We start from the raw sequence: 25,383 nt of genomic DNA on the forward strand, positions 1-25,383 counted from the left end.
ATATTTTTGGTCTCATTGAAACCTCAATGTTTATAAAAAATACAAGTTAAGGATCCACTGGAAGGGTGGATCTAAATTAAAATGATGTGAATGAAACCTATGGAATCACTGCTCTTTGAGTTGCAACTATGGTGGTAATTCTGTTAGAGTGTTTAAAGGGTAGGATTTTGTGATGAGGGTAAAGATTCTGTTGGAAACAGATTCATTATCACACCATCACCTAAGAGAGTGTGAATACGTGGAAGCTCTTGGGTGAATAAAGAGGCATAGGAAGCTCAGGATGAGATATTCACATCAGGGATACTATTAGCATAACAAATATTGTGTAAGCTTACTATGTACTCTCCAAACTTGAAAAATAGGTGTAGGAGTGCTTTTAAAGTTTTTGGTATAAATAAAATTTAGAACAAATTAGAAGCAGAGTGCGATTCTATTCTATCTGCTCTCATAGCTGTAGGATTATCAAAACATTTTTCCTACTGGCTTGTGAACCCACTCATAGATACATGTTTTTAAGATTACTACTTTCTTTAGATGAAATTTAGTATTGCTGCACTGGTCGAAAGGATGCTTCAGAATAAATATGTGACCTCAGCCTTTTTCTAAGTATGGCATTTTCTTCTCAGTGGTTAATAAAATAACTCTAAGAGGGATTTAGAATTATACTGAAAGTAGAAGACAGGACTAAGTTTATTATTCACAGAAAACCTATGTATTTCTATGTAAGCATTGGTATAATGTACAGCTTTTTGGAAAGTTGATGAACATTAGATGAGTATGTTTGGAAAAAATGCATCTGAAGGATTTGATTTGAAGGATCTGGACCGCTTCCTTTTTTTTGAAGGAATGAGAACTTTAAAGTTACATAGGTACTCATGCATGTCAGGCTTACATTTACTTAGCTGGGGCAACCTGCATTCGGATATAATAAAGATGCTATTCATCTGAAACAATGATCCTTTTACTTATCATAGCTGCTGTGAGATATACATGTCCCATTTAAATGAAATGATATTTACAGTGTCATAAAATATTCATTAAAAATTTTCAGACGACTTGCAATTCAAAATGTTTCCCTATATCTACCATGGATTAAAAGAGTTTAGATTGGTTTGATTTGGTTTGTTTAACCATTTCTGAACTGTCATTGTTTTCGCATGTATATGTATCTATTCAAGTATCAGTCTTACCAATTTAGTTTATTTTCACATCCCACTTTAAAGCCATATTTTGTGCTTTGTGTGTGGCCCTAATTTATAGACCTGTATAAATTTGGTGTATTATAATTTGGATTTCCAAAGGGAAAAATTCACAGTAGTATTCAATTACAGCTTGAATTTGTTAGGTGTGAGTGTCAATTTATATGGAAAAAAAAAAGGTAGTGGATGAGGAAAACCATAGGACCAAGAAGAATATTTTCAACACACAGCATGAAATATCAATATGAATTTTGTGTTAGTTTTCAAAATTAATTCACTCTGGAAAATGACTTTGGAGCTGATGTTAGCAGCAATGAAGAGGCCAGCGTATTCCAGCTGAGGCAGGTGTCCTGCCGGGGAGCCCAGATAGGGTTGGTTATAGGCAGGTCTAATTCCCGAGGCTCCTGCTGAGCAACGTGATTTCATGCCAGTGGTGATTGAAGGTCCTCCTTTTCCTCTGGGAAGCACTCCACCAACTTTCGACCACCATTCAGAACCAATTTCTGCACATCCAGCAGCCAAGTCTGTGGAATACCTAATAAAACTGGACAAAGCTGTTGTTGCGCATCAGATGTTTACAGACTTCTTTGTTCTTCATCCTCCTGGTATAATATATATGTTTTTATGTCTGTAGTTCAATTATTCCTTTCCCTTAGACAAAGTGCCCAGCTATGCCTGCTCTGAAAATATTTTCTGCATTAATGTGAACTTGGATATAGCAGAAAAGGAAAATTCTTATCTTAAGGAACACACAGAGGAACATGGATTGCAATTCCCACTACTTATACACCAATTTCTTTATCTGGCATTGTAATTTAGTGATTAAAAAGATCAGTGTACCTCAATTCCTTCTGTACCCAGCTCCTGTGAGAGAGTGCTAAATCCCCATGTGAGAGGTGATGGAGATTTAAGAGGCCAATGTTCCTTCCCCTGGTAATTTGGGGGAGCTTGTGTCGAAGGGCTGTCAGGGAAGAAACTGTGGGACAAGAGATATAAAGAAGGGAGATTTTATTCATTATTTTCCCAAGGAGATGAATGTAAGGCATTCTCACTTCATTACTCTGAGTGCCTCTTTTGATGCCTTTCTTGAATTCTGTACCTCTCCAGATTCATTTTATATACAAATCATAGAAACATAGAATTGTTCAGGTTGGACAAGATCTCTAAGATTATCAAGTCAAGCCATTAACCCAGAACTGCAAAGACCTCCACTAAACCATGTCCTCACATTCACATTCATTTGGAACACTTTCACTTTTGCATGCCACAACAGAAAACTTGGTATTTGATACAGCCTGATGCTTTCAAATTTCAGTCCTCTTGAATCCTGTGGATTTGATGAGGATGTAAATGATGTATTGACCTGTGGCTGTCTCAGGCCAGAGGAAAAACGTTTACCATGAGTTCTGCCTGTCCTCTGAGAATTTTTGTTTCAATTATAATTGCAGCTTTTGTGATGCAGGCATAGCTCCGAAAGGAAACAGGATGAGATTGGATGCAGAATAGTTTGGGATGTTTTTTAAAGCCAAAAAAATGCTTGCCAAAAGAAAGTAGCTGGTAGTGAAGCAAATTGAATTCGTTTGTGGTATAGGGCCTCAGAAAGCTGGAAATGTGTAGTCATAAACCACATGAGCAACATCTCTGCTAGTTGCCTCTGCTTCTAAGAGCAAACTAGGCAGATCTCATCAGGCATGAATTTGTTTTTCATAAACCACTAACAGCAATCATAAAGAGGTGTCTAAAAATCTTTCATTATTTAACAAACAAACAAACAAACAAAACCCCAAAAGAACAAACAAACAAAAAACACAAAAACAAAAAAACCCAAACAAACAAAAAAACAAACAAAAAACCAACAAACAACAAAAACAAAAAACCCAAAAACAAAACAAAACAAAACAACAACAACAAGAACAACAACAACAAAATACCCAAACAAACCCACAAAACAGGTGTCTGTCCTGGACATAAAAGTGTCCAAAAATGCATAGTGTTTAAAAATATTGCATCTGAAAACATAAAATACAGAAGACATGACGTGACTGTATATAGATTTATTGCTCTCTAATATACATGGACTGAATGAGCTTTTACTTTCACAGTTACCCTGTCTGGGTATCTATGAATTTATAATGCTGCTTCTTAGCATCTATATTTGTCTACACTAAAGATGCAATAATTTATTAACATGCTAATGAATGTTTAATACTTCATCTCTTTATCATTTTATCATTTAACAGAGGCTATCTCCCTAGCCTCTGTTTCTTGAACATATGAGGACAAGCATTAAAATAAAACAATGCTGTTTGAAAAGTTGATGCATTTATATGCAAATTTTTAAAATGTCTCACATCTTGCTCATAACCTGTTGTGCATGTTGTTGAAAGTATCTGAGATCTTCAAGACAGGAAGCAAAATCTCATGCTGCATTTCATGTGTTGTGACTGATAATTATGTTTCAGGTGGGCTACTTTTTTAACAAAGGTCTATACAGTAGCTGTAGATGAACTTTATTGCCAAAAAAAAAAAAAAAGGAAAGAAAATGGTTTAGAAAACAAACAATATATGAAAAATTCTATTTGACTCTTCTTTTTTTCCTTCTATTTAATTAGAGTTCACATATTTAACTTTTGAAAGGCTTTTATTTACAACTGTCATTGTTTGGGACATACGTTTACTTTTCAAATCATTTGAAATTCAAACTTATGAAGAAAAAATCAACAAAGAAAACGCAACTTCCCATGTTATTCTAATTGCTGATGATGTTAGTATAGTCACTGAATACCCAAGTTTACTTTCATGGTTTTTCAAGGCCAATGAACTTCAGATGTCTTGTTGGACAGGATATGAAAGTTTATGTCTTTCTACACAAATTGGAATTTCACTTCCAGCTTGTCACCTGTTACAAATGGCAGAATGCATTTTTCCTGAAGTCTCATGTAACTTTCCTAAAATTTCTGGAAGTAGTTAATATTCAGTCATAGAACAGTCTGTTCAGAAGAAAGGTTCTCTGGATAGTTAAGGGAAAGCCCTCATCTGTTGCATCAAGATTAATGAATTTGGTATCCCTAAATACACGAGAAACCGAATTAGGTTCTCAACCTAATTTGTAAATTTTGATTTACACCAGAAATCAAATTAGGTTCTCAACTTAGTGGCATTTTGTAGCACTGTGAAAACTTTTATGAATCATTCTTGTAAAATGATGTTTTATGTTTTTGTCATGGCAATTTTCACCTGCATCCAATACCAGATTAACATTATTTACGTGTTAAAAACACATAAGATTTGAATGCAAGAGCTAATACAATGAAGTTTTAAAATTAAGAAATTAAGACAAGTAAAGAGGTTGAATTTATATTTTTCTTCACTTATCAGTTCTGAGTTATCAATGTAGAGCCAATGCATTGTTGCAGAAATAGACATAAAACAAAATTTCTGCTCACAGTCTGATCTGATACTCATATTTGTGAGTTATCCATGTGTTCTTCTGCCTGTTGCTATTTAATGGTGGTGATATAATTATTTTGTCTTCCCTCGCTCTTTTTTCTCTGTAGCAATGACAATGCAGTTCATTAGTCATCGGTTCCCTGACTACCATGACCCAACTATAGGTGAGTACAGGTTTTTTCTCCCCTTCATCCCTTTTCAGTTTTTCTGCCTGTGTGAGACCGTGAGGCTCACTTTTAGCTACTTCTAAAAGACCCTTAGATAGAAACAAGATTTGCAAACTTTAAATTACACCTTAATTTTGTGATGACAATTGACTTGTGTCATGGTCTTGTCACAGATATTTCTTCCTGATGTTCTTTATACAAAAATCCCTTTAAAAAATAGGGTTCTGCATTCGTGCACTGTAGCTATTAATGTTGTGCATTTATAACTGCAGAATGTGAAACAAAATTACTAAAAAATATGAAAACTCCAGTTCTGGAGTGGGGTTTATTTGTCTGGTTTTTTAAAGTTCTGTTATTTTTGTGCTATTTCCTAATGGTAAAGTCTTAAATGACCTAGGAACATCAAATGACTACTCAATTTAATAGAGTTGTGCTCTGGGTATGCACACTTCGTTAGCTTTGTGGGCTTACCTACTTTATAAGCTTTTGTAATAACAGAAATTCACACATATTTACTTTACACTGTTTTACAATACAGATTTTTATCTGAAATAAACTTTAAATGCCGAGTGACTGTCAGAACTGCATGTTTATTCATGAAAGAGTCCTTTATTACTTAGTTTTACTTATACTTTCATATATACACACTCTCCATGTACAATATTTAATTATAACAAGGAAAAGATGGTAGAATACAAGTCTAATAAGAGGAGAAGGCACTAAAGCCATCCACATTTACAAAGATTTCTTTGGGGGAAAAAAAATCAATTCCTCTCAGCCCAAGTTTTTTTGTTTTCTTTGAAATTTTCAAATATTTCAAACTCACCTTTAACTTTTTTAAAATTACTGTATTGGTATACAGAGCAGACAATGAAAGCTTTTTTTTTTTAAATTTGTTATTTCTATAGTATTCCAAATTTCCTGGATTTTAACTCTTGGCAAATGGTCATAATTTTAGGAATGAAAAAATATGTAAAGTCTTTGTGTCACTAGTAATTTTATAACTATTAAAAAGAATTGCAAAACACCAATGGGATGTGTCAGCTCTAAAGAAGGCAAAACTACTGTGGAATTGCTGCAAATTCTTTTGCTGTTCTCAGAAAAAAAAATTTAAATCATTAAATCTAATTGGAAAAGAGGAACATTATTAGTTATTGGAGTAATTAAGTTATGTACATACATCCATCTTTATTATTAGCTATCCACCTGCCATCAGTATTTATCCCTATATTGTATCTCATCATCATCTTAACTTATTGCTCTCTAGACACCACCACAATATGAATTATAGATAATTATCAAGAGAAGGAAAGCTTATGATGCATTCCAAGTACATACTGCAGGAATACCTAGTGGACCTGATCAGGATGAAGGTCTCCTTGAGTGAGAAAGTGTTTCTACTCAGTAAAACCAACACTAAAGAAGAGGAGAGATGGTAAAAGTGGACAGGGAATTTTTGAATTCCATCTCACCCAACTGTCTAGACACAGAATTGGAAGTACAAATTTGTTTCTTCTGCATTTCTCTTTCTCAGAACATGATGAGAACATCCAGAAAAATTCTTGTTACTATCTGGGCTTCAAAACACATACTAAACAGAAGAGAATACTCTTGGGCTAAGTATGTATGTTTTGTCTTGGGTAAATTGTGGTATGATACCTCAAAAGGTAACATAAATCCAAAAAATCAAGTAGAAGGAATCACTTGCTGTCACACCTATTAAAACAAACACATAATTTCTAAATGACAGCCCACTGAAAAAGTTTATACTGTTGAGATTGTGTTTTACTGCTTTTGCTCTACTGGTCTCAACTCACACAATCTCATGTTTAGTTGTACATCCACTGGCAAATATGTTTTTACTATTTAGACCATCAGCCTTAAAAAAAAAAAGGGATCCAAAATGAGCATTCCCAGCGCCGAGACTATGCTGATGTCAGGAGACACCAGAGAAAAGGTTATTCCTTGAAAGTCACAAGGAGATACACACAGATGCATTGTGTCATGGGGAAGTTATCATCTAAGATCAAAGCAGCCATCTCTCTATAGTCAGAGTTTTGTTTCTCACGGTAACCCAGCTGCAGATGATGCAGAAATTACAAAACAGGCCACATATGAAATCTACATTTAAGATGGCTGAGCAACAAAGCAGAAAATTAAACGTAGTTTTTCTTCTCTCTCAGAGATCCCTGATCTCTCTGGATGTCAATTTATTGCCTTTCCCTTGTCCCATACATTTCAGGCCTCTTCCATTCCTCAGTAATTTTTATCTTGTTTGTGGAATCTACGGGCACACTGGCCTCACTGTTTGTGCGTACTTCTTTAGAAATATCTAGTTCTGGGTACTTGCAGTTTTATTTTTCTGGGCATTTTTAAGGAATAGAGTTTTCTGTGGAGGTCACTGAATAGGTAATATTGTTCAGAAAAAAGTTCTATACTGTGTTTAAGTGACAATCCACAGATTCCCAGTGTTAACCAAACTATTGAGACTTGTTCTCCAGCTGAGCATTAAGATAAGGTGGATTCTCTCACTTGCTTGTACATAAGAATGTGCGTAAGAATGTACATAAGAATCTAATAAATACCTACCTATTTTTTTTTCTGATGTTCCTGCACTACCTATCACATTTTCTATGTTTTATATGGTATGGCACTACCTATTACATATTTTTTGTTTTCTATGGTATGAAATTGTGGTGTGACCATGATGCTCAACTGTGCAAATTTAGCCAAGATTTAAAGAGGTAGTGCTGACAGAATTGATTCTGTACCTCCTTGCACTTGATTTTTTTTTTCTAATTAATTTTCCTAAAACAAATAGATGGGCATGGGGTAGTGAAATAGAAGGGCCCTTGTAAACAGTGTCATTGTCCCCAAAATCCTAGAAGTATATCACTTGCAGTTTTAAGAGCAAGCTGTTGATGACCCTGAGGCTACCAAAACATAGATAATCAGTTTGTCAGTTTTAACTTTTCATAGTCCACTTTAAGCATTGGTATGGAAGTGGAATAACAACTTCAGCTGTTTTTCATTTCTGTGGATTCCTGTGAAATAGTTTGTCATCTGGGTAAGAATAGGGGACAATTCCCAAAACACATGAGCATAGCACAGATATAATCTGGTTGATATCCTAGTGGGAAAGCAGAACCAAATCACATTCAATCACAAAGTACAAAAGCTCCACAAAGCCATCTTTTATGGTCAATTAGGAACACATAAAACCTTGAAACCAGGAATCTACAGTAGTTTTTGCTTTGACTTAAAAATAAATGGCTGCTAAGTGGGTTCTATTGTTTCATTTCATAAAATCTGAAATCTTTTCAATAGTAAGAATTCCTCTGAATTTTTTTTTTTTTTTTTTTTTTTTTTTTTTTTTTTTTTTATAATGAACACATTTTATGTCCTAGCCTGCTCTTGTGTTATTGTTGTTGTTGTTGTTGTTGTTGAGGTTTTTTTTAATCCAATCCAACATGAGGCTATGGTGAAAACTGCTTAGTGATACTGACCAGATAACGCAGAGTCCTTTCATTTTGATATGCTGCCAAATGTGCTTCCCCTTCACAATTCTACTCCCCTCTAAACACACTGATAGCGATTTAGCATAAATTCTGTGCAGTAAGAATCTTGCAGCTTTGAAGATGTAAGGTGTTACTTTTCACCTTTTTTTTTTGTGAGAATTGCCTGGAACATGGATTTTCCCTATCATTCCTTCTCATTTGGTTTCACCATTATGTTACCAATGCATCAGAATTTTCTCTTCCTGCAATGACTTCTATCTCTAGCAATACTGTAGAAATATACCATAAAAATATAATGGTGCTTTGTACTTGTAATTTTTAATTCTGTTATCCATTGATATTTCTGAAATATTACAGGGCATCTTGATTACAGAAAGCTGCTGCTGCTATTTGGGAGGTGATGCAGAATTTTTGCTAAAAAGACATTTCAGTTTCTACATTATGGGATACATATGTTTATAGATTTGTATATTACACATACATGTATTTCAAATGTGTTAATTTTGATCTTGAAAGGGCTATGCAAATAAGTTTAGAATTATTTACATGGTTTTTTCTCTCTACATTTATGATTTATGAAAGGAATACCTACACTTTTAAAGAATTTAATGGATGTTGTGTTGTCACTAAAGAACAAGATTTTCTTAAAGAAGATCACTGTAAATTTCTGTGAAGGAAAAGGCTGGTTTGTTTTGGGTTTGTTTGTTTGTTGTTGCTGGTGGTGGTGGTGGTTTGGGGTTTTTTTATGTTTGCTGGGTTTTGGTTTGGTTTGGTTTTTCAAGTATGCAGAGCAGTTTTTATTCCAGTAAGCGTTTATTGGAATAAATTACCTGTGCATTGTGGAACAGATGTAAAGTGTCAAAATAAATTTGTACAATAAATGTTCCCTTCAATTGTGGGAAACTTTCTTTTATTTCATCTGATTGTCTTAGTTTGGAAAAGCTGATGAAATATTGATAAACTCAAACTGCAGACATTTTATAGCGATATAAATAACTGTGCATACACATAAATAGAGAAATGGATGTGTCAGTATACATTTAAAATATAGAGAATACCTTGATTAAAAAGTTAAGTGCTACCTGAATTGCTAATTTTAATGCTGTCAGTTTGAGTTTAAAGCCACTTCAGGACCAAATGGGTATAATGGTCATATTTTAGGCCTGCTACAAGCATTGCAATTCAAATTTTTCAGACAGAAACCTATGACTTTTGTAAGTAAAGGGGTAATGGAAGGGTAAAATTACTATTAGACTGTATGTAGGAAAAAAGATCAGAACTCAGCACTTCATGAAAATGAAAATATTTTGGCACATATTTAATATTTAGTTGTAGTCAACAATGGGCATAAATTCCAAATGACAGTAGATGTGATAATTTTCTGGAACAAATTGCTGAGAGCAATTTACAGTCTGCACAATCTTTGGCAACATCACAGAGAGTTAATGCAAGTGGAGTGTTGGAAAGGAAGCATGACATAGAGCAGCAAACTGGACAGGCTCCAAGATGATCATTAACCATGTGACTAATCTTAAAATGAATGCATAATGCAAATGAGATGCAAGAGCAGCTTCCTGTTTTGGTGAGATATCACTGCATGAGATTTTGTCAAATGAGCAGTTGAGGCCATTAAGGCTGTGTCAATGTCAAACTCTAATTGAAATGGGTGTGGGATGGAAAGCATTCTAGCATTAAGCACATGAATTTCCATGAGGTTTCCGAACGAAGTGATGCATTCACCAGTGCATCAAATAAAATGCATTTACTCATCTTTAATAAGGTGTTGGAAGTGTGGGGGTGAATTTCAGACAAAAAATATATAAAAAGTAGCTGGAAATATTCTTGGTTTATGTGATGCATACCAAAATATGCCAGTGATATAAAAATTATATCTGTTTTGAAGGTACAATAATGAAAAAGGATAAAGCAAAGGAAAAAAAACCTCATTAAAAATTAAAGAAAACAAAGGTGGGACAGATCTGCTAGATCTGGGGCGAGGCATCTAGCCACAAATGTTCTATTCACATTTGTATTTTGGGTACAAAAGGTTTCTAGAACATTTCTGCTCTTCTATAAAGCATGAATGCATGTATAGACCATCCCTAAATTATTTCTCATTCTTCTTTTTAATATAGAACATTAAATATTTAGATTGGACTGAGCATGTCACTGCTGGATTTGTGCCCTAAAACAGTTTGTTTTCTTTTTATTTTCCGTTTTTTTTTTTCTTTCATTCATCATTCTCCATACCTTTATTGGCCTTATTTGAGATGGGATAAAAAATTCATATAAAATGACAAATTGTCTTCAAAGACTGTCTCTCAAAGGTATTCAGACTGATTATGTAGATGTAGCAGTACTGCCTGTGTTTGTTTTCCATATTCATCATTGTTCAATCATTGTTCAAAACAAGGAATGAACAACGTACAAGAATACTGGTGCACACATTTGAACCATATTCTTAAATTTGTGTTTTTATTTTTCATTTTGCTGTCTGTTGACATTATTTGCATTATTAAGAGATTAATTGTCACTTTTGGTGTAAAGCATTTTGACTTATATATATCAAAATGAGCAGAGATAATGGCTACTCTGTTTGACTAAGGCTCACATTTAGACATCTAAATTATAATGTCTGTACATGAATCATGAATCTTGGTTCCAATTATGTGAGATTCAGGGAGATTTGGAAGTAGAGATTCAGTTCTTTGCTCACTTCCTTTGTACCAGTTTGGAGTCATTTGAGATCCTTTGGAGCGTGTCCAGAGAAGGGAACAGAGCTGGGGAAAGGTCTGGAGCAAACGTATGATGAGAAGTGACCAAGGGATATGTGGGGGCTCAGCCTGGAGAAAAGGAGGCTTATGGGGGCCTTCTGGCTCTTAACAACTCCCTAACAAGAGGGGGAAGCCACTGGGAGGGTTGAGTCTTCCCCCAGGGGACAAGGGACAAGAAAAAAGAAAATGGCCTCAACTTCCTCCAGAGAAGGTTTACATTGGATATAAAGGGGGTTTTGTTTGTTTGTTTGTTTTTGAGTTTTTGTTGTTGTTGTTTAGTTTTGTTTTGTCTTGTTTTCCCTGAAGGGGTATTAAGCAGTGGCACAGGCTGCCAGGGCAGTGGTGGAGTCACCAGTCCTCATCTCTAGTGGGATTTAAAAACCCTGTAGCTGTTTCACCTGGGGACATGGATTAGGGCTTGACAGTGCAGGGTTAACAGTTGTACTTAGTGATTTCAGGGCTCTTTTCCACCCTAAAGTGTTCTGTGAAGTATTCTGTACCCCGTAATCTGTCTTTGGCTCAGGATCCTGACCCAGAAGGCAGTATATCTTCCACAGGTCATGTATGGATGATATCTGTCCCCATTTGGGTGTGACACAGAATCTATGGATCACCAGAGCCATTCTAGTCCAGGGAATGAAAACCAGAAAAAAATCCCAAGAGCATATCAAACATCCAGACTCCAGTACGGGTAACTAGATAGCATCCACACTTCAGAGTATGGAGATATTAGCTACCTACCTTGCATATAGATACATATTTTGTAGGTTTCTAAATCTAGATGCCTGAAGTGTCTTCTCTGATACCTTGTCAGAACAAGGACCTTCACAAATCACTGTGATACTTCTCGGAGTGTCTGGATAGAGGAAGATGAAGTGAGACTTGCTTTGCACACTCCTTGCTAAGGTGGCAAAAGAAAGGAGAACATTTCCATGTGTCTGGCAGTGTGGGTTTTCCCATAGTAAGAGGAAAACAAGCCAAGCATAGAAAAGTAGAGAGTAGCATTAAGAAATTAAGAATAGAAGAAGTGCCGAAACTGCTCAGTTAGTTTAGATTTCAAGGAAGGAACAACACACCTTCTGCTTAGTGTTACTATTTCATCCTACTGTGAAAAGAAATACAAATTCTTTGAAAGTACAGAGAGGTGAGACTGGAAAATCACAGCATATTTTTCTCTCATTGATGGAAACAATTTGACTTGAAAACCAAAGGTAATCCCATTTCTCTTTGAGATATTTCTTTTTAAAAGACAGTATTTTCCCTCTAAGGTGCACATTAAGGATAGTTGGATAATCTCTTAGCATTTCAGTTTGAGATACGTTTGTCTTAGATGAAGTCTCAGATCATGATGAAATTTGATTTTTTCCATTGAGAATTTCAGTATTTTTCTTGTTAAGGGAATAGTCTGAACCTATTCTAAACATGGTGTGTTACTCAGATACATGATCTCCTGCTCTAATGTTAAGCTTTCTTTGTTTGAAATTTGCTTTTATAAGACAACTGTTCAGTCCTGAATTGTTTTCAATCTGATAATTTCATGCAATAAATTATCAAAGCAACAATTTTTATTTTTCTGTCTGTACTCAAGAGGAATCACCCCTAAAATCCTGGTCATAATATTAATGTCCAACATTCAGATTTTCTTACAAATATGATTCATGGAATTATTTTGAAGGCTGTTTTCATTAGGCGAGAGTTCTTTTTCGATTAACATTTTCAAACACCAGGGAAACATTACTTAATCTACTAATTTTCTTTTAGTATCCTATCTGATACAAACAATATCAGAGAATCAAATGCAGTCAGTGTCCTTTTAGAGAGTAGGTACCCCAGAGGGCTGATTCTCCTGTCATCATCTCCCCTCTCAAGTCACCAAACACCTCCTCAAAGTTTGGATGTTGGTCAGAACACCTTGAAGAGAACTTTGACTTGCACTTTAGCCTTGGCAATGCAGTGGTCTGTGTCCATCTCATGTACCCTTAGAAAACTGATCACAGCAGCTCTACTGGCAGATTCACTTCAGGCATAACAGTGCCAGACAGCAGCTACAGCTAGGAGCCCCTGCTTCACCCTGCTGTGAAGTCTCAGAGGAGGAAATAGTGTAGAGATCAAATGTAGAGATATCTATCTAGAGCTATTAATATTATAATATATTAATATACATAGATATTAGTGTTGCTACATAGCTATTAATACCTGGAGCTATTCTTTACCCTAAAGCATGGAGAAGAAATGATGTATGAGCTGTCACCTGCTAGGAACAGCAAATGGAAACTCTGAAACAGTGTGTAGTTTTGCAAGATGAAATAAGCCAAATCTTAAAACTCATTTGTGAAGAAAAAGAGGAAATCCCACTCTTCATCTTTTCCCCTTTTCCCAGTGTCACTGGCTCTCTGGCATTCACTGTACAGTTTTTCAAGCTGATTCAATAGTATTCCATGCCAACATGGTATAGCTGCATACCGGGTTACTGAGTTTAATAATTTTGGTGAAAAAAAATTAGTTATCAAAGCTCAAAAAGTCAAAAGGGATCATGCAGAAAGAAATATGTGGAAATGGGGTTCTATAAGTGGGAATGAAAGGGAACGGAAATGGTTTTATGTCTGGGACAGGTGAGGTGTGAAAACCCGATCAAACATCTCATGCATTCACTCTCAGAATGAATTTTCACCAGTCCATGAGACAAAATTCCTTTCCAAGTTAATCCCTGACATCAAAAATAACAGCAACAATTACCTGTGCCACTGTGTAGGGTTCCTTGGCCTATTGTCCATCTCCAGATGAGGAAAACTGGTTAAATGGTCTTTTGACATTTCATGGCTCTTTATATTCTCAGTTGGAGCATTTATCTAACAGGAATACCTTAATTGCTAATCTGGCTGGTGATAAAATTTCCCTTTCTCTGTTGTGTTAGAAATGAAGAAAACAAACAAATTACTCTGTTTATTATGTGTAAAACCTGGCAGATGGTGAGTGGTGGTCAGTAGATCTTAATCCAGTTGGTGGACAGCTACAAGGAGTGTTATGATTCTGTGATTCTATTTCTCTGACATCTCTACTCAACAAGTGCTTACCCCAGCTGGAAGGGGACAGAAAGGTGTTTACCCTGTTTGCTGTCATGAGAGATCTATGCTTGCTTCATGGTCACATGCAAATACCCCTTAGCTGCTAATGGTTCATATTTATTATTTTCCATACTCCATTAACTTTCTTTGTGTTAGAAGTAAAATATATTCCTGCCTTGGTCATCTTCTTTTCTTCATTGAATAGAGGGTCAATGGAGGATCAAAGTATGGTATATTACCCTTCTATTTCTTCTGGAAACCTGAGATTAGTTGTTTCTGTGGTAAATAGAGAAGAAAAAGAGCCAAAAACTGCATAGAAGTGTGTCCTTGTGGTTGCTCTTCTTAAGTACATTTTACTTTTTAAGTCAGATTAAAACTGAAGAAAGAAGACAAAAGCCTTTTCTTATAAATGCGACAATATAAAAGCATTTCACTGATATATTTTTATAAAAATAGTAATAGTAAAAATAATTATAATAATGAAACATTTTTCTTAAAATTATTTTATAATTTCTTCTATATTCAGAGTGTAGAAAGAGTCAGCCAAGAATAGAAACCAGTACTAATTTTTTTTGTCTGTTCTACAAAAAACAATCTATTTTTTTCTTCATGCCAGCTTTGTAGAGGGCAGAAGACTTCCAATTCAGCAATGGCTGGTTTTGGTTTGACTCCATTGAAACATCTTTACTTCCCTCTGCTTTGATTCACCAAGTCTCTGACTGATCCATCTGGCAGTTTGAAGCAGCAAAAGAGCTGAAATGGTTCTGCTGACAGAAGAGGATATTCTCAGAACTCAACTCTTCAGTCCTCCTTTCAGGCCTACAATTACACCCTAATATTAACCCAAAAAAAAGAAAATTGGGGCAATATCTTCTTCTTAGGTTCTTCTCTGCTCTCTTGTAGTAGAGTTTCACTGGCACATTTTCATTAGGTTGAGCCCCTCATATGATCTGTGGAATTCAGCTCTGAACCTTTAGATCCTGACTGATTTTGGCTGCAAGCAAGGTCTGCATCTGGATGGTGACATCATAACCAGGAGGGTTTATATATTTACCCAGAACTGCTGTCCACAGTGTAGTCACACACATTTTGCAGTTTCTAATTATCAGTGTAAGTATACAAAGTGATTGAGCATGATTATCTCATCCTAATATCTGCATCTCATGTTAGTTAGATGAATAATGCTCCCAAATGTGAAATACAATAGAGAAAGCCTAGGTTCTTGCAGCTAAAGTGAGGTGGAGTGTCACATTATGTGGCAGCTGAGGATGTCCAGTGTCCTGGGAATTAAATGGCTGAAGCTCACTCTGTGACCTTAGCCCAGTGGTTCTGCCGTGGGTGTCACAAGATTACCATTGTGATTACCATTATGGTCATGAAATTAGAAGGTCCTGAAGCAAGACTTGCAGCCCATGAACAGGAAAACTTGCTTACATATATCCTGTATATTGTGATTAGCAAAAATATTCCATAAATGATATTCGAAATTGAAAGAGACACCCATGCCATGGCTTTCTAGAGGCAGATGCTTTATCATGCTCAATTTAAAATTCTTCATCGCTGGACAAGTATTTCCATTAACCTTTCTTTTCATGGAAGCCAGCAGCCATCTACACCTTACTAAATCCAAGGCACCATCCGTGCTTATAACCATGCAAATGCAGCCAACTTGCTAATTACTTCCCCTGAAATAACAAGAAGGGAATTCATTGCTGTCAGATCCTCCCACTCAGCAGCACAAGCACAGACTTGAAAGACAACTGAAATTGCTACCTTCTATTCTTGTTCCCCAAGATAAGGGCACTTGGACTCCTACTAATTATCATGTTTTGATTAAACAGGACTGCTTTGTTCACTTTGTTCACATACACCTTTGAATCAAATGAAATTTTTCTGGAAGCAGAGAAAGTAATGATATGCTTTTATTAAATATTAGTAGCATTATGTACATTTCAAGCAGTTTCTAACAGCAAGCACAATGATTTGTCTGAGTAATATTTAACCTTAAGTGGCAAAATTGCTAACTTTTGCAGAGAAATTGGAATTTCTCTGCAAGAGCTAGTCCTGAGAAAAATTGCTTTATTCACTTGGATGGGGGACACTTAAAAAGTAAAATTTAGCCTGTTTGGATGACTGCACTGCAAGTTCTGATGAAGAGCTAAGCGAGTTTTCTGGGCAACTAACTTCATCCTATAAAATAATTAATGTACATTTGGTTGTATTTGTGCATATTTGCAGATTAAAATAATGAATGGTGGCTTTGTTGATTACAGCAATTGCATTGTAACTAAAAGCTCCCTCACCAGACCAAAGTATTCAGATCAATAGTGTCAGTCTTTCATTAAATCCATGCTGTATCCCAGCAGAAAGCTATCATTTATAGGAGCTGACCAACCCAGAAGAATTGTATGTTTCACAATATGTTGCTATGTAAGAATGGAATGAGTTTCTCCATTCATGTGTTTGGGGAAATGAAGGAAGAGGGGTGCATTGTTTTCTAGACTTCATCTTGGTTATATAAATTGTAAAATAAAATTGATCTTGATCAGATCTTGTAACCATTCTTAGCCTTCTGAGTAAGCATTTTGCTTTAATTAACCATAATTTCATTTTGGAGGGGAAACACTAAAATGCAACTAGAAAATAAAATGTGGCAAACAGTAAAACAATTAATATATAGTATAATATTATAAAAATACCCGACTTGCACTGATAATTGCATTGGTGTTTCTTGTGCTTAATGTTCAATCTGCTAATGGCCCTAATATTTTCCAGGAGTGGGCAAACTCACATATACTCTATTGCTCACATATCCTGCTTAATTTGTAAACTTTGGGCTCTGATGATGGAGATCTGACTGGGTGCAAGGTGCTGCAGAACCAGGCAAGGTAGCAATGAGTTTGCCTTGCTTGCTACCAAGGTTTTATATTTTTACCTCTTTCGTCTAAAAATAGGTGTCTTTCCTTAAATTTCCTATTGTACATTGTGCTTTATATCCTTGTAGGTTACTCCATAAAGAGAAAAATCTCTCCCATGCAAAACTGTTCAACACAATCCTTCTTAATTTTAGTTCTTCTTGAAAGCTGTGCAGATCATTGCCTCCTTTTCCTACTGCTTTGTTAACAAACTTCATGATCATGAGAACCCAGAGGGAGAAGAGAAACTAAATTTAACTGCCTCAAAGTTCAATTCCCTCAGATTTATGATCACACAAAACATTTTAGAGCACAGATAATGCGGGGTTTTTTTCTTTTCTTGTACTTACCATAGACTAAGTGTGCTTAATCTGCTTTTGCTTCCAGTGCTTTTCAGCAAAGAATGGAAGGGCACCACAGTAATGAAACAGCAATCTGACATCCAGAAAGAGGTTCTCGTTCACCTCTGTAGGTAAAACTGAAAAAAAAAGAGAAGATGAGGTGTGCAATGGATAACCCATTTCCCAGTTTTAAAGGCACTGGATGCATTTCAGGTCACCAGAAAAGCTGGCATGTATTTACCCAAAGCTGAAAATCCATTAGTGTGCTTCAGTAGCTCAGTGTTATCAGTCCTGCCATGCAGAGCACAGATCTGAAACATTAGGCAGCCCAACAAGAGGAAGAAAGTTAATTTGAGAGCAGCTGTTTTAAGACAGATACAAAATGGCATTAGGAGAGGAGCGCTGTGGTGAGGTGAGAGCTGAACAGAAATGCTCATTAGGCTGAGGAAGCTTTTAGGTGAATTATTGGAAACAGATGCAGCCAAAGTCTGAGGTAAAGGAGTCAGACAAGAGTATGATGAAGGTGGCTGTTAAAAACTACTAATAATGAATAGTGAGGCTGTGTGGGACTTACTGGGCCTAAATTGAAGTTTTTATCCTGCTACAGCAATTCTGGATGTTCAACAGGTTACCCAGAAGGATTTTGAACTCCCCATCCCTGCAAGTGTTCAAGGACAGGTTGGGCAGGGCTTTGAGCAACTTTGGTCCAGTGGAAGGTGTCCCTTCCCATGGCAGGAGAGCTGGAATGAGATTCTTTTAGGTCCTTGCCAATTCGAACAATTCTGTGATTCCGTGATTCTATACACTGTGCCCCTCTCTAAGCATTTAGACAAAAGTTTTCATTGATTAGGATTAAATGCAGAGATTTGTTTTAGGATCTGGACATAATCTAGTTGTCTTCAGCTTTCCATTGAAAATATTTGTGGTTCTTATATTAGGAGGACAAAATCAACTAAAAATTGTTCTGCTCCTTTTTTTTTTTTTTAAACATAGATAATAGAATCATTACTTTTTTGTTTTTGTTTTTATTGGCATCTTCACTTCTTGAAATTATGAATTGTCTTATGAACTGCAGAATCACTGAAGAAACTGAAGAATAATTTTCATTGGAAGGAACTTCAAACATCATTCATTCCAAATCTGCTGCCATGGGTAGGGACACCTTCAACTTCACCAGATTTCTCCAAGCCCCATCGAACCTGGCCTTGAACACTCCCAGGGATGGGGAAGCCACAGCTTCTCTGGGGAACCTGTGTCATTGAGAACTCAGGGATAATATCTATGTGCCACTGAAGGAACAGAAACCTCTAAAACAGAACTCAGCAGTTGGTTGAATGCATGTCATAACACTGAACAAAAGCTAAATAAAGTAAACATGTCTTCTATTGAAATTAGGGAGAGATGGAATCTACAACAGTGATAAGTATTTGAATTTAGCAAAGCTGTTTTAAAACATTGCAGAATATTTTCTGAAGGAATATGTGGCCAAAGCCTTGGTTCAGTAAATATGTAAATCTGTAAATATGTTTATGGCGATTTGAATGCTAAAATGGAAACAGACAGAGATTTCTTGTATTTTTATCATGTAACTGAATGCATAATGGATAAATTATTTAATTCCTTTTACGATAAGCACTTACATGACTAAAGCTTTATTTTTTCTCAGATTATTTTAATTTTCTCAAGGCCTACACTATAGGTTTTTTTATTGGCTAGCAGAGAAGTAATATCTACATTAAATGTTGCATTACTTACCTACGTCACTCATAGAAACAGCTGATGTGTTTAAACGTGGTTACTGAATGAAGCGTTTCTAGCCGTGGATTTAGAAGGGTAGAGGATTTTTTTTTTCTCTCTTCTGCTAACCATCTCAAGATTCTTCTGGCTGGAATAGTGTTGTCTGTTACCATCACTTTTGTAGGCTGGTAACAGGCAATGTGTGCTGTTAACATGAAACTGAGCAAAACCTGAAGATTCTGACAAAGACATGACAAAGCTAAACAAATGACAAATGACACATACAGCTCAATGCTTAGAAACAAAAAAAAGCATCCCTGGGAAGAAAAGTATGAAGTACCCCTAATTGCAGTTAGAATCACAGAATCACAGAATAAGATGAGTTGGAAGGGACCCACAAGGATCAAGTTGGCACAAGTCCCAGCCCTGGCCCTGCACAGGATATCCCCAAGAATCACACCATGTATAATGATGTAACAGAGCTGGAACTGGAATATTTAAATATCCTAGCTAATAGCCTAGTACTAATATCCCTACTTGCATTATTTTAAAGGATCCTGCTATCTACATGAGTATTTACAAAATAAAGTATTTACAAAAAAAAGTATGTACAAAATAAAAGGCAATCAAATCTGTCAGTCCTGCTCCTCTAAACCACCCATTGCTTATCATGTGTGCAAAGCTTAGAGGAAGGCGACCTCTGTGTCTTGGTGTCCTTGTCTGCAAAATGCTGATAGCAGTGCTCACCCAAATTATGAAACACTCATAGTTCAGGAAAATAATTGTATGGTAAGGGAGGTTTTAATAGCAATGTATTTTGATGGGTTACTCCTGTGACATGCATATTCTTATCTCAAAGAGGAGGAGTTTATGTGTAGTGTTTGGTACAGTCGTTTATGTCTCTGTTCATCCAGTCTTTTCATTTAAGAATTCATTGTTGTAAATAGAAACAACACCCATACATCCAAAGACTCATGACCATCCTACATTCAGGAGCATTGCTAAATTAAAATGCATTTGTAGCAGATAATCTAAGCACACCAAGAGCTGTGTCTCCTGCTGTTGCTTTGGCACACAGGGAGAACAAGAGGCAGAATTCCAGGTGTGGCTGACTGAGCTTGGATTCCTTCTGCTGGCTTGACACCTCCTCTGTCAAATGAAATATCTTTTGGCTCACCTATGTATGTGAATCTGATCATTTTTAACTGCAATTGGTATCGTACAAGACGGAGAAGAAGAGAGACTTTATTTAGAAGGCATAGAGGCAGAATTAATAAATGGAAGAAAGAAGCATCTAACCTGTATTTCAGGGACTGGAACATGTCTCTAATGCAGACGAAAAGCCTATTAAAACTCCCCTTCAAACTGAAAACCATTCAAATCTATTTGTCTTGAAGCAGATACCTGCTCAAAGCTGAAAATGTACTTTGATATATTTTTTATGAATTCTGCTTCTCTAAGAGAACTGGTCATAACACAACCTTGCATTAATTACTGTATTTCTGTGTCCGGAATTATGTCCTATAAAAAAAGAAATCTGAAAAAAGATTGTGCGTTAATTTTACACACAAACATTAAAAAAAGAAAAGGAAAAAAAAAAAAAAAAAAAAGCCAGATAACATAAAGCATAAAGATTTTTTTCATTGCTTTTCTGACACTGCAAAGAGCAATTAAAAAATTAAAAAAGAGAAGTTTTAAGGAAAAAAAAAAAACCCTCCCAGGAACTTGGTTTCTTGGTTTATTTTACATATTCATTAAAGGAAGAAAAAAATTAAAAAGAAATAGGTACCATTCAGAAAACAGTTGGATCTCCATTTTTTTTGTCTCACCCTGCAATGCAATAAACAGTCAGTATTCATTGAAGTCATATGATATCATAATCTCAGAAGGATTTTATATCTATTTTCATTTTTATTTTTAATCTTCGTAGGAAGATTCTAAAAAAACCCAATATTATATGTAGCTAAAAAAAAGAAATTATCTTTAACTGTACAGTTCATATATGCATGCATTATTCTGATAACAAGGATGTGGGAGTTTTGTTCTGTTTTCTTTTTGGTACCCAAAAAATGTTCATTTTTGCAGTCAGCATTTGAAACAAAATTAGCAAAATCAGTAAACTCCATCCACAGGTTTGTTCCTGCAATAACCTATTCTTCTGAAGAATTTTACCCAGACCAACAGCTGAGACTTTATGATTAACCTCACAGAAAATAACTGATCCTGAGCTTAATACGAACAATTTAGGTATAGTCTCATTTATTGCCTGATGTCTGATTGGCATTCATGTCTATTTTATATGTTCTTTTAATGCTTTACTGAAATAGCAGCTGGATTTTGGCCTTGAATGCTATTCCTTGGATCTGAAGGGTGTAAACACATGATTTAGCAGCCCCCAGTTAAGCCCCCATTGTATTCATATTATAAATTAATTAGGTGAAGGAAAATGTAGTGTACTCAAACACTGTGCGTAGTGTAAAAATATCAGACACCATTTTTAATCCAGATAATTTTTAAAGGAGGATATCATGGTATGAGTTTATTAGTGTTCCTAATGAAGATTTTCCTGCATTATTTCATATACATTTAAATGCAGTTTCAGAAGAACATTTTCACTCCTGTTCTTCTCTGTCCACGTGTGAGCAGCTTGTTCCTGCTCTTTACATCAAGGTCTCCGAACTTCTCTATCCTTATCATGACCATAAATTGTACTGTGCTGCCTGGACAAACAGGACTAGCCACATGATAGTCCCTTCTGAAATCCTCTGGGAAATGTCTAAAAATACCAGAATTTCTGCTTAACCTCATAGCCACCAATCAACTAAAAATATGGGTCCAAGATACAAATTTATTCAACTCTTGACCTCCATAAAGTGGTTTCTTTCCAGGTTAATGTCTCTGCCTCATAATTTGAATAAAATAAACATGTTTGCTCATGTGCTAGATAGAAAAGAGAATCAAACCTCTATTTACATTACTTTCTGAGATGAAATTCCAGTTTCAAAGTATTAGTTGTAGACCAGGACTAAGTGATACAGATCTTCCTCTTGATCTTTATGACATGATATGGGAAACATGGGTTTCAATTTTTTTCAGTTTTTTCAATTTTCAATTCAATGCATCTTGCTTCTGCCTACTGTCTTGGAAGGGATGAAATGCCCAGGAGATAAGTGAATCCAAAGGTAAATGGAAAGGTAGTGCCTCTCAAAAGAGTGACTTTGAGCATTAAGAAAGTGATAGGTCATGAGAGGATGTTATGATTTGTTCTCTGGTATGAGGGTGTGTTGGCTCAAGACAGTGATTTCTTTGGCAAGCCTGTGCTTTAGGATATCCTCTTAAATGTGTGCCTGAAGAAAATTAGGAGTTAAAACTCCCACCTATTTTCCATCTACGCACAGGTTGAAAGTATCCCTGCTTATTGCACCCCGACTGAGGATATTTTTAGGCCTCACTTTATTATCTGCTTTTTGCACATAGGCAGAGAGAATGTTACAAAGGAAATTCATATCTCCTTACTGTTTCATTTCTACATTTCTTTGGGCAAAAACAAATGTTACATGTGAAAAGCATTTGCCTAGATAACCATTTAGATTCACGTACTTGGTCAAAGCATAACAAAGCATGTTTCTCTAACACCAACAGAAGATATCAAGAATGAAAAAGGGACAGTGATTCTGACAGTCCTTTGTGAAATGTTTTGAGGTCAGAAGTCAGGGAAATCAAAATAAATGAAAATGACAAAATGTTTTATATGCATTCAGTGTTATGTCTGCAAAGTAAAAATATTATAATGATAGTTTGGCTCCAGCTTTTAACAGTTGAAACTTTACTGATGACAATGACATTATATCAGGGTATACCTGGAGTAGCTCAGCAGGACAGATATCTTACATTCACTTACTGAAAGCTGTGGCTTATATTCAGAGACTAGTGGGCCTTTTAGTTATAACTAACTCTGAACTTGTAAATCCTTTCTGGGTGAAAAAAAAAACAAAAAAAACCAAAAAAACAGAATAAAAGGGTTTCATTTCTATCCAAGTAAAATGTAAGTAGGAAAATTCTTCTCCACATTGACTGTTTTAAAACTTCTGTATAAAGATTCATATTGGTCTAAGTGAAATAGGAAGTTGGACCACTGGCTTTAGAGAATCCAGCTGCAGAGCCAAAATTACAAGCCAAATTTATGGAAGTCATATGCTAATTATGTATGCAGTAATGTAATGCAAATGGACACCCACCTTCATGGAAGTACATTAATAATACTTGATAGTATCATTGGAATTTATATGAATGAAATACCATGCTTGATTTTACATATTTTCCTATTTTGCTTTTAATTTTTGGTCAACAAAAAAGAAGAAAAAAGTCAAATTAAAAAAAATCAAAAATAAAAAAATTTACTTCTGGTAGGTTGCATTATCAGGGAATAATAAATTACTTAAACTGCAAGTAGTCCAAATAATTTTACATGGTCTGTCTGCCCCACAGTTTCTTATTCAACAATCCTAAAAAAAAAATCTATTAAAAAGAAAATATGGTGGTTGGAGTGCTCTGGTTTTCTCAGCAAGATAATATATCTTACAATTAATTAAGCCTTTGGGCCATCTTAATATCCATGGGATTAGGTATTTGTTTAAAGAAAGTCTTGTGTCTATTTGCTGAATTGAGGCCTAAAATACAGGGGGAACTGCTGTATGTGATTATGTCATAAAAGACAGGAATCCTCTGGCTGGACAGGAGGGGTCTGAGTTGAGGCTATACAGACTTGTATCCAAATGCTTTCATCTTTTTCTTCTGCTGGTAGAAAACAGATTTTTCCATACTTTTATAAAGCATTGTACAATGCAATATATATATTATGGCACAAACTGGAACATCCCAAGAAATCCAACTCCCTGCCATATAATCCCATATTATAATTTCAATATTATTTCAACAGTGATTGAGAACCTGTTGCTGAGGGTCTCTGCTAGCACTGACTCTCAGAACAGGCCCAGCCACACGGTCATGATGATTAACAACAATTCTCAGGTACTACAAATGCACTTTACTTGTCTTCATGTTTCAGTGCACTTCCAGAGCACAGCATCAGTCATAAACATCACTCAGGCTGCTCTGCATGATTTTTCAATTAAAGAGCACAGATAATTTCCAAGACTATTTCAAGTATAAACACAGGCCAGTATCTATGCGCCTTTAAATCTTATGAAGAAAATACAAATGTTGAGAGGGGATTGAAATTGAAATGTGAGGTAAACAGCTTATGCAAATAGTAGTTCACCTTTTCTTTGTTTTAATTCTTCTAAATTTAGTTGACAAAATCATGACCTAAGAGAAGGGTCCACAAAGTAGAGTTTCTCCTCCTCTGCCTGCATCTGAGTGTGAGTACACAGATTACAGAATTAATTTTTTTAAAAGTTTATTCTCAGCCTTTCTGGAGATAAACAGATGTTTAAATAATTGCTCTTTCATACCTGAGCCAGCACCCTGTTTAGCCCCAGGGAGTCCATCCCAATAATTTAGACAATCTTTAAACTGAAACTATTTGCTAGGAAATCTCTTTGAATGTGTCATTGTGGCAAGTAAAAAAACACTCTGTTGCATGGCACCAGCACAACACCTCTGAACCCTTCTGACCTAAGTAACACCTGGGGCCTGTGTTTAAAGAAAGGGAAATGAAAAAAAGGAAAACTTAATTTCCTTTTAAAGAAAGGAAAATTTAATTTTTGTATTTTGAGGTAATGTGATAGAAGCAACTCTCTTTTGCCAGTACTTTGCAGTCATGATAGGATTTCAAAAAGGGACTTTTGAAATAAAATGAGGCTAGGTGAGATTGGAGAGTTTTTGAAAAGCCTACTCCAAAGTAGCAAAGCTGTTTCATTTTCCATTCTCTGAGCCACTCATATGCTTAAGCAAACTGCACTGTGTTTTTCAGAAGATGCCTATAAAACTCAAGTCCGAATTGATGATGAACCAGCCTATTTGGACATTCTAGACACTGCTGGACAGGTGAGTAATTTTCCAATGTGAGTCATTCAATCAGAGATAAACTCAAAGACTTTAACCTCAGAGATATGGGTCACAGTGCTGAAAACAAGGTTCGCTATTCAAACATAAGGAAGCAGTTGCAGAATAACACAGAGGAATTAACAAAGGGGAAGATTAAAGGGATGATGCAGTATAAAACAGTATAACTTCCAAATCTCATCAGAGGAGA

General features: G+C 35.7%; 1 protein-coding gene across 1 annotated transcript in view; it reads left to right on the forward strand.

The window, feature by feature from the left end:
* Positions 1–25,383, forward strand: part of RIT2 (Ras like without CAAX 2) — a 197,009-nt gene that overhangs the window by 52,853 nt on the left and 118,773 nt on the right. Inside the window, exons 2-3 of the mRNA XM_066182292.1 lie at positions 4,757–4,813; positions 25,102–25,175. Of these exons, the coding sequence (XP_066038389.1) occupies positions 4,757–4,813; positions 25,102–25,175 (131 nt within the window). The remainder of the gene's footprint in view (positions 1–4,756; positions 4,814–25,101; positions 25,176–25,383) is intronic.

This window comes from Chamaea fasciata, unplaced genomic scaffold, assembly GCF_029207755.1.
Source record: "Chamaea fasciata isolate MVZ Bird 193981 ecotype frontalis unplaced genomic scaffold, bChaFas1.0.hap1 SCAF_4, whole genome shotgun sequence".
In the NCBI taxonomy this organism is placed as follows: Eukaryota; Metazoa; Chordata; class Aves; order Passeriformes; family Sylviidae; genus Chamaea; species Chamaea fasciata.